We start from the raw sequence: 16,202 nt of genomic DNA on the forward strand, positions 1-16,202 counted from the left end.
TTTCTTATTTATACTTCTCATGCATCTTATTGTAAAAGACATTTGGCAACGCTGGTTCTTTTTTTATTTAAGATTTTTTTTCTCTTATCTTCATCTCATCTCCTACAGCCTACAAGCCACATAATAGCAACTTTATTAAACAGCGAAGGAGATGTCAACTTTTCTGTACATATTTTTCACGGAATTCTGAATAACATAATATCAGAATTTGTGCCGAAGAAAAGGAGACGAAGAAATTCAACCATCAATCCTATTTAGTTTAACGCTCAAATAAGAAATTTGAAGAATGGAAAGCAAAAAGCCCATAAATGATACAAAATAGACGAAAGTCATTAACACTCCTATACTCGCGCATTGGTCTGTCAGACCGAGAAATCAATAATTTGTTTATTTCTCAGAAAATATCCACACTACGACTTTGCGTTTCTCTCTAGCTTCGTTATTCGTCGTTCGTCATCGTTCAGCGTAGCGCATGTGTTGGTACAAAGGGGACGTGTGTCGCTTTTTTAACATTTTCGGTCTGACACACCGACGCGAGTATAGGAGTAACTTTTTTGGACAAGTGGCTTTTTTCATTTTCTAGAATATTGTTTTTTTGTTTATTTAAATCGTTTATTTTTACAGGCTCAGTTACATAGGTTTAAAGGAGCCGAACTCCTTACTGTATTGTTACTAGTATATATACATTTTTCCTTAATTCTAATGTTAATAATATAGGAAACCGATTACTCGCGGTCGACTCGAGTTTAGAAGGGTGACATATTTTCTTCAGGAAAAGGAGGGGATAGAATATTGTTGAATGAAATGTTTAAATTAATGTTAGTGGCGTGGAATATTTATTGAATATAATGCATAAGTTCATTACCGGACTATTCTTATTTGATTTCAGTCCCTTTTGTAACTGGACTGAACGGATCCAAATATTAACTATTCGCCGTTAGATTCATACGCTCAAAAGCTAAATATAAATATTTGACTTTCGTATAATTATTCGCTAAATATAATGGTCATACATATGCACACTTGTGAAAGAATTTCACTTGTGGCAGAATTGTAAACAGTAAACTATAAACTAATCGGTGGCTTATAGTAATTTTCAACAGTTACAGTTTCGGGGATATTTTTTTATATATCAACAAGAAAACAAGAGAAAGAAAAGGAAGTTCCTAGAAATCCTTTTATATCATCTTTTTATGCCCTATCTATAAAAAGGCATTAATTCTTAGTTTACAAACAACAATACAGAGACAAAGAATATTAAAAATATGCAAACTTTATATTCTAGAACCTTTATCATCTGGTGATTATCTAGAAGGTCGGTATACATTCTTCTCTTCGATTAAAGACCCGATAAAATAAAAGACTTCGAAAAACGAACACGCAACAACTGCATGAAATGTAAAAATTATGTTTGTTTCGAGCATGCAGTTATGCTGTGTTCTGATTCTTACTCCAATGAAACCACAATCGATTGATACGTTTTTATGTTACTTTATAGCTCTTTATACTTCCATGGATTATATTCCGTTGCTTACTTTTAATTAATAACAGTGAAAAATTCGAATTTCGTTATTTGTGTTGGAGTATCAAAAATTACTCTGTTTTGAGGAGGCTGAATTAGATGACTATTAAAACATAATAAAGACGAAGAAAACGCATGTTCTGGAGTTTTTTCATTTAGTTATACCCTCTTCTTAAAATAAATGCCAATAAAGCCTGAAAATACAAAATGGCAACATTACAGAGAAGTTCAATTTTCGGTCTGTGACACCGTGCGCGAGTATACGTGTTATGATTCAAAGTTTTCAAAGTTTCGAAAACGAAAGCGTTACGCCGGAGACCGAGATTGTGAGCGTTAATAGCTCCTAAACAACTGAACGAAATGGTATGATAAACACTTCATTTGAAAGATAAAATGTCTACGCGTTCTATACTTGTTACTTTCTGAACCAAAAACTTGTTTCAATAGTTTTAAAATTGCTTTCAAAACAGGCTATTGAAATCACCAATCGGTATATAAGCGAGCGCCGCTCGGAAATCCACTCATTTCTAATTGAACAGCGATTGGAGCATGTTGTCGCTGTTTTGCACGCGAGTGAGGGGAGGGTTAATATTTGCTATAATATTAGAATATTTCCCAAGAACAAAATTTTTCCATTAAAAGTGCACGCGAAGAATATTATAGAATGGTGGAAACCGAAGTCAAATTGTGCCCGAATATATTCTTTAATTACGTAAAAAAAGCTAAAAAGCAATAACTTCCCATCGCAGATGCATCTCGATGAAGATGTGGGGAATTTTTCTAATTTCTCGTTATATTGGGTTGGGGAAAAAGGAATGTCGTATATTGTCAATATATGGCAACACTTGAACATATCTTGTGTTGTACTGATCGCATCGGGTCATACTATACGGCTATTTAATGACGACAATCTGTGCTACAGGTGTCGTTTTGACAGTGTTGTGATTGTCCTTCTCAGTCTCAAGTTATAGCGTGTCAAAGATGGAGTTCACCAAGCAAGAAATTCGCCATTTTTTACGTTTTTACTACCTGCGAGGTAAAACTGCAATGAAAGCGGCCGAAAAAAATCGTGTAGTTTATGGACCCGATACTGCAACGATTCGCACAGCACAGCGTTGGTTTGATCGATTTCGTTCTGGTGTAGTGGCTGTCGAAGATACACCCCGTACTGGCAGGCCAATCGTCGTGGAAACCGATAAAATCGTTGAAATCATCCAAGTAGACCGGCATGTGAGCACTCGCTCGATTGACCAGGAACTGGGTATAGACCATAAAACCGTTTGGAACCATTTGCAGAAGATTGTATTCCAAAAAAAGCTGGATGTATGGGTGCCACACGAGTTGACGCAAAAAAATCTTTTCGACCGAATCAACGCCTGCGATGCACTGCTGAAACGGAACGAACTTGACCCATTTTTGATCTTTGATGACCCACCAGAAGCTACGGGAGCTCGGATGGGATGTCCTTTTGCACCCATCGTATAGTCCGGACCTGGCTCCAAGTGATTATCATCTTTTCCGGTCCATGCAAAACGCTCTTGGTGATACTAAGTTGGCCTCAAAAGAGGCTTGCGAAAACTGGCTGTTTGAGTTTTTTGCAAATAAGGAGGGGGGTTTTATAAGGCAACAAGTTTGCGAACAAAACGGCGCATATTTGACTTAAATTGGATAATTTTAAGTATGTTAAATAAAGCGTCAAATTTCGATCAGAAATACGACATTTATTTTTCCCCAACCCTATATTAACCGACGTGAGATGGCTGAGCTATTTGAGCTTTCAATGAAATCAAGGGAAAAGGGCAAAGTTCCAAAGAAAATTATACAAGAAAAGCTGAATCTCGAAATAGATATCATCTAACAGCGTGAATTTGTTGTGTAACGCAAAGTTGGTTCATTCAACGCCCAAATTGCCGTTCAAACTCATAGACTCTAATTAGTGCACAATTCTTGACGCCGTTTACGTGGCTGATCCGAAAGGTTCATCATTCCATTAGGATTAGTTTACTATTGCAGAAATATATCAACGATATAGTACAGAACTGGGTAGAGATGGTTTCTAGTGGCTACAATGGCCTAGTCAAAACGATTAAAATGTAATAGCTTCCCGTGATTAATGGTTTCATTTACCAATGCTTTTTGTGCAACTCCATAAATTTGGGTTGTGTGCATCGTTTTGTTCTACAAACGTTTGTATCCTCCCAGAACATTCTTGGTTTCTCGTCAAAAAACTATGCAAGCTGCTGTCCAAAAAGTTGATGTTCTTGCCCCTGTGAAAATTTGGTGGAGAGCTGAACAAATGATAATCTGCAGGTGCATTATTTGGTGACTACGTTGAGTGGATTCGCATATCCCGGCCAAACTCCTAAAAAAATTGCTGAGTTATCGAGAGACTTCAGGTCTGGCTTTTTCCTAGTACAACACGACGTATATCATACTCCTGGAAACAGTATGCGTAATGTTTATCACGTCATCTGCACTCAATGCATCATAGTTAGTGAAACATCTAACGTTCTACTAGATTAGTAGCAGTAGATTCAGAGGATTGCGAAGAGTGATGATACGTACACATAAACACGCACTTACTAACTCACCCACAAACTCATGGAAACGAAAGTTACGAATCGATTTGCGATGAAGTGCTCCTCTAATTTACTCCAAACTTTGAAAATCGGCTGAATAGGTGTTTTGGGGATACACTAGACTAAAAATTTGCCTGCAAACATTTGAACTTACTGCAATATTTGCAAATTTACAGATGATTTTATAAAACTGCTTTTATAAGCTGCGAATAATTTAAATATTTGTTTTCGTCATAGCAATAAAAACATTGTATAGGATTTATTGGAGTTTTCGAAACTGCCTTCCGATTTGCGAAGCTAGATTACTTATTCAATTATTCATCATTAAAGTCGAAGGGATTTTCATTCGAACAAAATATATAAAATATAATAACTAAATGAAAGCTGGTTGATTACGTTAATTGTATTTGCAAAGAAATGTGTTAGTCCACAAAATCTTTTAAAAAAACCGAGAAATAAATCGTTTTTATATTTCTTTCAAATGCTCTTGACCACTGCACATACAAGATAAAAATATGTACGAAAAATATTCTAATACACCCATCCCTCGCTTTACGGCCTAGATACGTTCCACGGAATTTGGCCGCAAAGCGAGAGGCCGTAGAAGCAAACAATTATTCTAATACAAATTCATACAAATTCAATCAAATCGGCTCCAAATTTGTTGAATGTGTAACATGGTTTATCATTCAAAATGCATTTTATCTTTTTATTTTATTTCATTTGAATGAATAATTAAATTCATTTAATTTTTTGACGTAGGACTACGTCTTTCATTTCTATACCGGGGTGTAAAATCAAAGTTTCGAAAACGAAAGCGTTACGCCGGAGACCGATATTTTGAGCGTTAATAGCTCCTAAACAACTGAACGAAATGGTATGATAAACACTTCATTTGAAAGATAAAATGTCTACGCGTTCTATACTTGTTACTTTCTGATCCAAAAACTTGTTGTTTTGCTTTCAAAACAGGCTATTGAAATCACCAATCGGTATATAAGCGAGCGCCGCTCGGAAATCCACTCAGTTCTAATTGAACAGCGATTGGAGCATGTTGTCGCTGTTGTGGTGAAGCTCTTCGTTTATCATGAAAGCGCGAATGAACGGTGTCACCAAGAGCCTGTTTGTGCACCTTAGGCCAGAAGGGAATCCATCAGGAGGAGAGTGATGCCACAAACGGTTCCCCGGGAAGATCTCGAAGCAGCCGCTACACACACACATACACGCACGGAATTCTTTCCGTTTGGATGCCATTCAGCATCGAGAAAGATCAGGGAAATAATCTGCCAGTTCCTCTGGGAATTTAAAAATACATTCATGTGAAAGAGTTTATTTGAATGATTTCTATCCATGTAACACTGTGACCAAATATGTTTCAATCAAGTGCTATTAACGGATGGTTATCGAATTAGCATTAACCACTGGTGGGCTTCCATTATCGAGGAAAATGTGGAAATATCTAATCGTTACTGAAAATAATCTGCCAATTCCTCTGGGAATTTAAAAATACATTCATGTGAAAGAGTTTATTTTAATGTTTTCTATCCATGTAACACTGTGACCAAATTTGGTTTTGTGATTTTTCAATCAATCACAATTAACAGGATAGCTTCTGAAGATTATTCTTCCCCATCAGTAGGATATTTCCGTATCCAATATTGTATGCGCCCGCAATCGATTATTGCTCAGTCGCCGAAAGTTCCGAGCTCAGAGAGTTCATTCCCCTCTAGTTTGCCATTTTCATTTTTCGTGAGGACATCGACAAGACAACATCGTTGCTGAGGGTGCTGGACGGCGAAGGATCGAGATCTGCCCTGAAACGCAAGCAGTTTGTTTGAACCTGTGAGGGAGCACAGAAAAGCCGATCCTTCAGGAGAAGAGAAGGTGACCATCGAAGCAGCCACTACACACACACATACACGCACGGAATTCTTTCCGTTTGGATGCCATTCAGCATCGAGAAAGATCCGGAAAATAATCTGCCAGTTCCTCTGGGAATTTAAAATTACATTCATGTGAACGAGTTTATTTGAATGTTTTCTATCCATGTAACACTGTGACCAAATATGTTTCAATCAAGTGCTATTAACAGATGGTTATCGAGTTAGCATTAACCACTGGTGGGCTTCCAGTATCGAGGAAAATGTGGATATATTTAATCGTTACTGAAAATAATCTGCCAGTTCCTCTAGGAATTTAAAATTACATTCATGTGAAAGAGTTTATTTTAATGTTTTCTATCCATGTAACACTGTGACCAAATACATTTGGTTTTGTGATTTTTCAATCAATCGCAATTAACAGGATAGCTTCTGAAGATTATTCTTCCCCATCAGTAGGATATTTCCGTATCCAATATTGAATGCATAAAACCTCGTGCCTCCAACGTAACGCTCTCGTTTTCGAAGTCCCCCAAATATTCATTCATTCAGAATGAATTCAGATTCAACTTCAAACAAATGATCTCTAAATCAACGATAGTCCTACGTCACCCTTGCGGTTATACCATAGATATAACCCACTTCCTGTTTTTTTCATTTCAATCAAAAATACATACATAACATCAACATAAAACATACAATACATACAACATACATACATAAAAACCAACAATAATCTATTAACAAAAATTAAAAAACTTCATGTTACATGGAATATGTGTATGTATACATACCTAATTTTGTTGTTGCTTAACACTAAACCTACCACGACGGGGTCAAATGACCCCTTTCGTTTTTTTTTCAAAATTGCTATATAAGTAACATTACGTCATCGTCATTTGTCTTTACTACTTTTCTTAAAAAAATCATCAGTGTATTCTTCAATATTTACTCCTTATCAAATTGTGCAAAATAATATATTTTGAGCTTTACATAGTAATATTTCAAAGAAGGGTCATTTGACCTCTGTGGTAGGAATGGGTATACATGAATATCGGTAGGTTTAGTGTTAAGTTATTGTATCGCAAATATTTTTTCACTTCTGTACAATAGTGATTTTTGAACCAATCCTCAATTTTTTTTTACCGTTACAACAAATCATTTTAGGTCGTAAATCGAAAACGTGCCTGAATTTATGAGTACCGTTATAGCGAAATGCCGTATAAAGAGCGGCCGTATAGCGAGGTATGGGTGTACCTGAAAGTTAGAGCTTCAAAGTATCTATATCTCATCTGTAGTTACAGTTACAAAGTTACAGCATATAAAAAAATAATCAAAATTTTCGACTTCACACTCTGTTCCTTCAATTTTTTGTCGAGTGTGTTTACCGTAGATAAAAAATAAACTATTGAAACAGTTGGTGGCAATATAGTTGCCACTGCCCGATAACCCCAAAAACACTGTTTACCAAAATCAAAAACAATATTTCTTGTGCAGCAAAATTTTTTTTCAATACAAACTTGAAAATTTGAATTTTTCATCAAAAACCCCATTTGTTTGATTGAAAAAAACTGCATGATTTTACACAGTAGATCCTACATAGTACGTTTTTAGTGAAAAACTTATCAACTTGTTGCATTTCCAACCAATTTAAACAGAATTTTCTGTTTCTGTTTCTGTTTTCTTCTTTTCTAAAAAATCATTCTTTTAGAAGTCCTTGGTTATGCAAATTATCATATTCAGTTCTGTTTATCTGTTTAAAACCTGTTGCTGTTCTACCGGGTTTCTTGCCTGTTGTAAACATATGCACCGGGTTTTAATTCATAATCAACAGCGATGGTCAACAGTATTAGTGAATAATACCAACTGTGTGATATTGTAAAACCAAACATTTATTTACAAATAGTTTTAAAAATCGAATTCATACGCAAGTATGTCGTGTTGTTTGTGGGTCAATAAAACAGTACACTCCGCGAATTACATACGTTTATTAGCCTTTATTTGAAATATACAAAATGGATGAACACACGTTTCTCAAATCGTTTCTATCGGAATGATGAAGATTGCGGAACAAAAAGAAAATGACGGCAAGCAGTGCTGCCAGAACGACAATAACTACAGGCTGTTGGAAAGCCATAGATGAACAGATCGCCTACACTCCTACTCTTTCCAAGCCTAGTTGATCTCGTAGTCGTTCAAAGGATGAACGAGATAAAGCCTTCGTAAAGATGTCCGCCTTTTGTTGCTTCGATGGTATATACAGTAGATCTACTGCATTTTCCCAAACTTTCTCTCGAACATAATGGAACTTCACGTCGACATGTTTTGTTCTTTTCGATTCCGGATTTTTGGACATAAATATGCATCCCTGATTATCTTCATTTATAGGAATCGCGTCGGTGATCGGGAAGCCTATATCCTCGAATAGCTTTTTGTACCACATCGCTTCAGTAACTGCTTGAGCCGCAGCAATGTATTCAGCTTCGGATGTAGACATTGCAACAACACCTTGCTTTTTGTAGCCCAAGACACAGCATTTCCAAACACTTCGTACACAAACCCTGTTGTCGAACGTCGATCACTCGAATCGTTGGAACAGTCGGAATCCACGTAGCCCTCCAACGGATTTACATTTTCACGCTTTTGATAAACTAGCTGCATTGATGTTGTGCCTTTCACGTATCTAAGTACTCTTTTTAATAAAGTCCAGTGGCCATTTGTTGCTTTGTCCTGATATCGGCTGAAAAGGTTAATAGCATAACAAAGATCAGGCCGCGTTCCAAGCATGAGATACATTAAACATCCAATTGCTTGGCGATAATCAGCATTCTTGCTATTTCCTGTCACTTGATCCAATTTTGTTCCTGGTTCCACGGGTGTCGATACCGAATTACACGATTCCATTCCAAAGCGCAGAAGAATACGTTCGGCAAAGGCTGTTTGATCAATTGTAACCCTGCCTCTCTGACTGTCAACGTTGATTCGCATACCCATGAAATGCTCGACCTGCCCTAGATCTTTCATTTTAAATTCTGACGACAATCCTCTCTTAAATTTTTTTTTTTGGTCATCATCGCTTCCACAAATAAGTAGATCATCCACGTACAAGAGTACGTAAACGATTGAGTTACAGGTTTTTTTCATGTACAAACAGTAGTCTGTAGTCGATCGATTGAATCCAAGGCTAACCAGAAAATCATGAAATCTGTCATTCCAACACTTAGGTGACTGCTTCAGTCCATAGAGAGATTTCTATAGCTCACAAACCATTCCTGTGTCTACCTGCATTCCAGGAGGCGGTTTCATATAGATAGTTTCGTTTAATTTACCATAAAGAAACGCAGTGGTAACATCCATATGGTAAAACTGGAACCCAAACTGCATTCCTACTGCTAGCAGATATCGAACTGTTGATAGTTTTGCAACACGGGCGTAAGTTTCATGATAGTCAATACCTGCTAGTACTGCTTGTCGCCACTCAGCAGAATCCGTACGTCTATCAATATCTTCGTACGTATCAGAAACTTCGTCAGTACCACTGGCATATAAGGAAGATACATCTATTACGTAGTCATCGTGCCATACCGGAGGATGTCTTTCCATTGTCACAATGTATACGAGAGACAGGTAAGTCAAATCTAGCAATAACCATAGAGTGATACTCTTTCAGACAATCGAACACCTCAGTCCTTGATTTGATTAGAAAAGTGATGGTAAAATGCGTGTTATCATCTATAAATGTTATAAAAAACCTTTTGCCGTCCCATGTTTCAGGAGATATAGGACCACATATATCAGTATGTACGAGTTCTAGCGGTCGAGACGTTGATGATTTCCGCTTGTGAAATGGCGCACAGCTGTGTTTTCCCATTATGCAAGGTTCACAAACTCCAACTGCATCTGTAATAGAGTGAACTCCGGTTACAATTTTTTTCCGGACCATTTCACTTATTCTCTTCATACAAATATGTCCAAAACGCCTGTGCCAGAGAGAGTTGGTCTCAATCGTTTCAACAATGTTAGCTTGTTTTTCCTTCAAAGTGAACTGCAGTTCATACAAATCGTGCTTTCTTTCTCCAACAGCGAATAGTATATTGCGTGCCCACAGTTACACACAACCATCACGAAACAGTGTGGTAAAACCAGTCTTTTCCAGTCGACTCACCGATAGCAAATTATGCCGCAGCCCTGGCACGTACAGTACATCAGAAATATGAACTTCATGTATCATTTTTCCCACTGTGATAACTGCAGCAATAAATCCGATTTTCGTTGCCACAACAGCTTGTCCCTTTTCGGCCAATGAAATAGGGTACGGCGAATCTAATTCATTCAGCATCAGGAACAACGTATCATCATTTATCATATGATCAGTGCATCCGGAATCGAAGATCCATTTGACCTTAGAATATCCATGCATTTCTCTGTCTTTTCCAGCTCCTATTGTGGCAAAAGCAAATGCCTCTTTGTTAGATTCTTCATCATCATTACCGACTGTCAACTACGTTGCTTTCCGAACAACACTGAACACTTTCTTCTTCGATGCAACCCGATCTTGAAGTGCTCCTTCCGACACGTCATCTACAGCTTCGTTTTTGCATTCCGCTGCTCTATGACCTTGCTGTCGGCAGCGCCAACACTTTCCCAAAAAAATTCTCTTTTTGTCTCCCAAGAAAGCAGACCGGCTATCACTGTGTTCTTCCGGCACCGTCTGGTCTAATTCGAACCACTTAATCTCCTCATTCAATAATCTTCCTTTTGCTTTCCTTACTGTGAGGTCGTCAAATGATTCCAGTACTGTTGCAACATTTTCGTACGACCTTGGAAGTGACAAAAGCAAATGTGTTACCTCTTCTGCTTCAGAAACATTAACACCTGCCGCTCTCAAATCGGAAACTATTGAATCGAACTTGGCAAAATGCGCTTCCAGTGATTGACCTTCCGGACACTTCAATTTATTCAACTTCATCCGCAAGTGGCGCTCCTGTACTGTACCTGCCTTCTGGAACACGTCACAAAACGCCTTCATCATACCATGTGCCGATTTTTCTTTTCTTACAAGATGCAAAAGATTTTGACCAAGTGATTTAACAATAACATTCCTCGCTTTCACATCGCCCTTTTTCCATTCTGCTTCCTGAACGTTTGCTTCTGTCGGCTCCTTTTCGACAAAATCAAGCAGCTCCTTCTAAGCCAGAATCAAGTCGATGCGAAATTTCCAATCGCCAAAATCTTTGCCTTCGAGCACCGGACAATCGCACTTTTCCGATGTCATTTTGATGCTGGGCCTATAACCTGTTGTTTGTGGGTCAATAAAACAGTACACTCCGCGAATTACATACGTTTATTAGCCTTTATTTGAAGTATACAAAATGGATGAACACACGTTTCTCAAAGCGTTTCTATCGGAATGATGAAGATTGCGGAACAAAAAGAAAATGACGGCAAGCAGTGTCGTTCCTGTGAGGATGCACATTTGTGAGATTCGAATCATCCGTTTCAAAAACAACCTCTAGTTGCTCCACCAGGATGGTTGTGTACCATGAATTGATTATATGACGCCAATCAGTTATTTCATAAGTAGATATAAACAGTATTTGGCAGTAGATAGTAGTAGATATAAACAGTATTGAGTCAGCAGAAAAAAATTGACAGCTCTCAGTCTTGGCACTATTGGATAACAATCAGAGCATCGGAAGAAGTGAAGTGAGCTCCGTAGTGAAGTTTATTTCACACACCACAAGCCGCTCTTCTTTAGCTCCGGACTGACATCAAAAATACCATGAGGGCGAAGACGCAGTGTTCTGGTCGGATATGACGTCGTCCCACTACTCGGAGCGATCGTTAGAGGAGATGGATTGGCCGAATATCGATGTGGTACCTAGGATCGGCAAACTCGCCCAACGTCCCCCAGATGCGTCCCATCGAGAATTTCTGGGCAAACCAGAAGCGTAAGATCTACTCCAACAATTTTGTCGCGAAAACTGAGAAGGAATTGACAAATAAAACGAAGAAAGAATTCAAAAACTTGCCTACATGCATGTTTTCGTCCGCCATGGCGAATGTTCCGGTTAACTGCCGGAAGACCGCTCGCAAGGGCGTACATTTTTTTTGCAGGTAAGCTAACATAATTAACTTTCATGGGAAATTTATCAAACTCAATTATCTGTCTTAGTTTTTTTTATCACCAACCGAAAAAAGTCAATTTTTTTAATGCAAACGTTAGTCCTGAAATTTTCATCAAATACACCATTGATTTTATTGAAAAAATTGCATGATCTTACACAATAGATCTTAAATTGAACGCCTACTGAGAGTATCGTCTACCATCTAAATGAACATAAAAAGGCTTGGGAATGTCGACTTATAAGGAAATAGAGCAAAGTTCGATTGCGTGGTAATGGACGACAAACATATGCTAAATGGTTGACATAGATGTTCGTAGAATGTTTGCAAAAAAAAACTGTGTTTCTTAGTTGCTCCTTGTTGTTTTGGCCAGACCCGGCTTTTTGTGACTATTGGAAAATAATTAGGTGTTATATAGCCAACAACGTGTAAATCATCCTCAAAGATGAAACTTCTTCAAAATAGTCGAAGCTGCGAACAATTTGAAAAATACTGGACAATGATTAAGCGGAGCCTCAAGTAGAATCAGAAAACAGTTCGACATAAGAAAAAGTTCAAAGCAAATCGGTGTTTAGCATCAAATGAAGTGGATACGATAGCATGACATAGTCTTCATCATGTTTGATCGATTTTTAACCATTCCACCCTTCGTGGATTAAAGTTCGATAATTGTATGTTGCAATAAAAATAACTCTATGGAGGCGATCTGGCGCAGTGGTAACATCCATACCTCTCACGCAGAGATCACGAGTTCAATTCTCACTCCCGACATTCTTCCAAAAATTGGAAGTAAAAGTGACGAACCAGTCGGAATGTGTTGAAAGTCACTAATCACAGAGAAAAAAAATTATAAAAAACTCTTATTGCGATCAATTAGGTAGCAAATGTGTATCAGAATTTTATTTTTTGATTTGAAATAATTTCAACATTGTGATTCCTAAAGGTCGACCTCATTCGTATGCCGTTGCTGACAACACTACTCCACTACAGGATCCGAACCCAATTCTAATTTGATCATTCTGGCAATATCCTCGAATAACAACTTCATCACCATCCTGGAGGAATTTTCGGGTTTCGCCACTTAAAAGTGGTATGGACTTAGTTCCCTTCCAACTCAGCTCAAGCATTGATCCAAATGAGTCAGATGCATCTCCACTGATCGTTCCCGATGCCATTAAGTCGCCTGGTTTCAGGTTGCACCCAGTAACGGTATGATGAGCAATTTGCTGCAATGCTGTCCAGTACAGGTTTCGATAGTTCGAGCGACAAACTGTGGTTGAGACGCCTTTTGCTAGAGTTGAGAAATGAAAAAAGCAAATTCAAATCAGCAACCAAACACAAACCGGTTTGCTATGAAATAGTAGAACGAGATATGAGAAATTCTTACATTTGATGTCCACTTCCAGCTTGATGTCAAAGTTGAATTTGTTCTCATGTCGCAAATAAGGGAACGGTGCAGGATCTTGCGGAAAATTATTCACTTTGAATGGCTCCAGAGCGGCAATGGGTATGACCCACGGTGATATTGTTGTACCGAGATTTTTTGCTGTGAATGGACCCAAAGGGACGTATTCCCATTTTTGAATATCGCGTGCGCTCCAATCGTTCATTAGTACGAAACCAAACACGCGCTTAGTGGCATCGTCGACCTTTACCGGTTCCCCAAGCTTGGTTGGTGGTCCCCCAATAAAGAAAGCTACCTCCAGTTCAAAATCGAACAATCGGCAAGGTCCAAAAACAGGATTTGCGCCATCTACAGGTTGAGTTTGCCCAAAAGGCCGCCGAATGGGAGTTCCCGATACAACAACTGAACTTGCTCTACCATGATATCCAACTGGTAGATGTTTCCAATTGGGCATTAATGCGTTATCTTTGCCACGAAACATAATACCCACGTTTGTGGCATGGTGTATCGATGAGTAGAAATCAGTATAATCACCAATGTTTACCGGAAGATGCATTTGTGCTGCACTCATAGAAACTAAAGCTTTGTCTTTAAGTAATTCGTCCAAATGCAGTTCAGACCCTTCCAGAAGAATGTTTTTCGTGATGTTACGCACTTCATCCCATGCTTCATGCCCCAAGGACATCAGCGGATTTAGAACATCTGCGGTCAACACATCCTACAGAACATAAACATAAAATATGAGATGGTGAATAAATTATTCGTTCTCAGACTTTAGAACGTCATCAAAACACGAGACGATGGGAGAATAAAAAAAATTCACTTACATGGTATTTCGCAGGATAAAAGCTGTGAACGGTTGTAAGGTCGAGAATAAATTCGCCGATTGCAACTCCAATGCGATGCTGGGGCTGGTTTGAAAAAAATAATAATTTGCCTTCTAATAGAACACATAAGTCAAATATTACTATTACTTACATTTTGTTGAGTGGAAAAAATCCCATACGGAAGGTTTTCAATAGGAAAATCACTGGACTTGGGAGCTGGTACGAAAGACTTCATCTTAACTTTGAAGGAATGCGCTGAGAGAAATTTATTTCAATGCATAAAGCGTCATTCGTGTGGACACATACAAAACGAATGAGACAAGAACGAGATTAGCTCCTATTCCTTTTGCGTGTTCGGACGAACTGAACCAAATTATCATATTCAGTTCTGTTTATCTGTTTAAAACCTGTTGTTGTTCTACCGGGTTTCTTGCCGGTTGTATACGTATGTACCGGGTTTGAATTTATAATCAACAGCAATGGCCAATAGTATTAGTGAATAATATTAACTGTGTGTGTATTGTAAAACTGTGTGATATTGTAAAACCAAACATTTTTTTGCGAATGGTTTTAAAAAATTGAAGGAATACGCAAGTATTCCGTTCCTGTGGAGATGCAGATTCATGAAATTCGAATCATCCGGTTCGAACACAACCATGGATGTTTAGGTTAACGGACCTTTTTGCCAGTTGGTATAAAGCCAGGATGCTTGTGTACCATGGCTTCGTTATATGCACCAATCAATTATTTCTTAAATATATATAAACAGTATGAAGTGCGAACATTATGATAGATTAGAAAATGCATGAAATTCTTGTTCTGAAAATAATTGAGAGACCGGCAGAGGTTGCTCAATTGTAAAATTCTTATGCCTTACTAGCTGACCCAGCAAACTTCGACCCGCCCAAAATTTGTTTTTTGTTATCAACCTTCAAACATTCACGTTTTCTTACTATGAGCAAGTTCATGGGTCCAATCGCAGAACTGTTCATTGATTGATCTTCTATTCGTCCCCGTTGAATTTACTTTTTACTACAAAATTCCTAGTATTTTTAACAAAACTCATTAAAACTCAAAGTCAGATCATTTTCAGACACAATTCTCGTTCAAGATTTCTCAACCACTTGCAAATAACATGTTTCTCCTTTACATGGAATAAATGTTTTATACAGATAATATGATAGAATAAAGACAGCCCTAAATCGGACAATTCTTTCCTCGAGTTCTGCTCTTATTAACACATCCGGCGATTCTTTTTTTGGTATAGATAGAAGAAGATATAGGAGTGCGTTTCATCATATTAAAATCCATTTCCAGTTTCGAACAAAGATCTATTTCGCTAGCGCAAACATCAAATGGACTAACAGCACTTGTCACTATGTAATTTTAGAACATATGGGAATTTGATTTTCCGAATTTTCCTGTTTCCTTCAGAGTTTTCTGAAAATTTTCAATTGTCAAGTTTGGTTGGAATACTTTTGGCTGAATTATGTGTAATATTTTTATGGGACCCCCTCTCCATTCCAGAGGAAGGAGGGATGTCATACCATTATACAGGGTGGGCCATTTAAAGTGGAAGGATTTGTTTTTGCAATAGCAAAGTAAAGAAGTGGAATTTAAAAAAAAATTTTTTGAAATTCATTTATTTTGGTCCAAGGAGATTTGTTCTAACTACTTTTTGATTATGATATCTCGTAAATGACCGCCTCTGGCCTTGACCGCAAAATGTGTCCTTTTTTCGGCATTTTCCATCACTTTGCCCAATGTTTCGGCCGATATGGCAGCAATTTCTTGTCGGATATTGTCTTTCAGCGCAGCCAGGGTCCTTGGTTTACCAGTGTATACCTTGGATTTTAAATATCC

At 37.9% G+C, this 16,202-nt stretch overlaps 2 protein-coding genes across 2 annotated transcripts; both read right to left on the bottom strand.

Moving 5' to 3' along the window:
• Positions 1-8,393: 8,393 nt before the first annotated feature.
• On the bottom strand, positions 8,394-9,005 carry LOC129766547 (uncharacterized). The gene has a single exon (XM_055767119.1). It carries the CDS (start codon positions 9,003-9,005, stop codon positions 8,394-8,396), a length of 612 nt encoding a protein of 203 aa, XP_055623094.1.
• A 3,975-nt stretch (positions 9,006-12,980) lies between these two features.
• Positions 12,981-14,720, bottom strand: LOC129767732 (fumarylacetoacetase). Its single transcript, XM_055768889.1, has 4 exons — positions 14,491-14,720; positions 14,340-14,423; positions 13,495-14,230; positions 12,981-13,398 (listed from the first exon to the last, which is right to left on the bottom strand). Exons 1-4 carry the CDS (start codon positions 14,572-14,574, stop codon positions 13,058-13,060), a joined length of 1,245 nt encoding a protein of 414 aa, XP_055624864.1. The 5' UTR covers positions 14,575-14,720; the 3' UTR covers positions 12,981-13,057.
• Between the last annotated feature and the right edge of the window lie 1,482 nt (positions 14,721-16,202).

Source organism: Toxorhynchites rutilus, chromosome 2 (genome assembly GCF_029784135.1).
Source record: "Toxorhynchites rutilus septentrionalis strain SRP chromosome 2, ASM2978413v1, whole genome shotgun sequence".
Classification (NCBI taxonomy): Eukaryota; Metazoa; Arthropoda; class Insecta; order Diptera; family Culicidae; genus Toxorhynchites; species Toxorhynchites rutilus.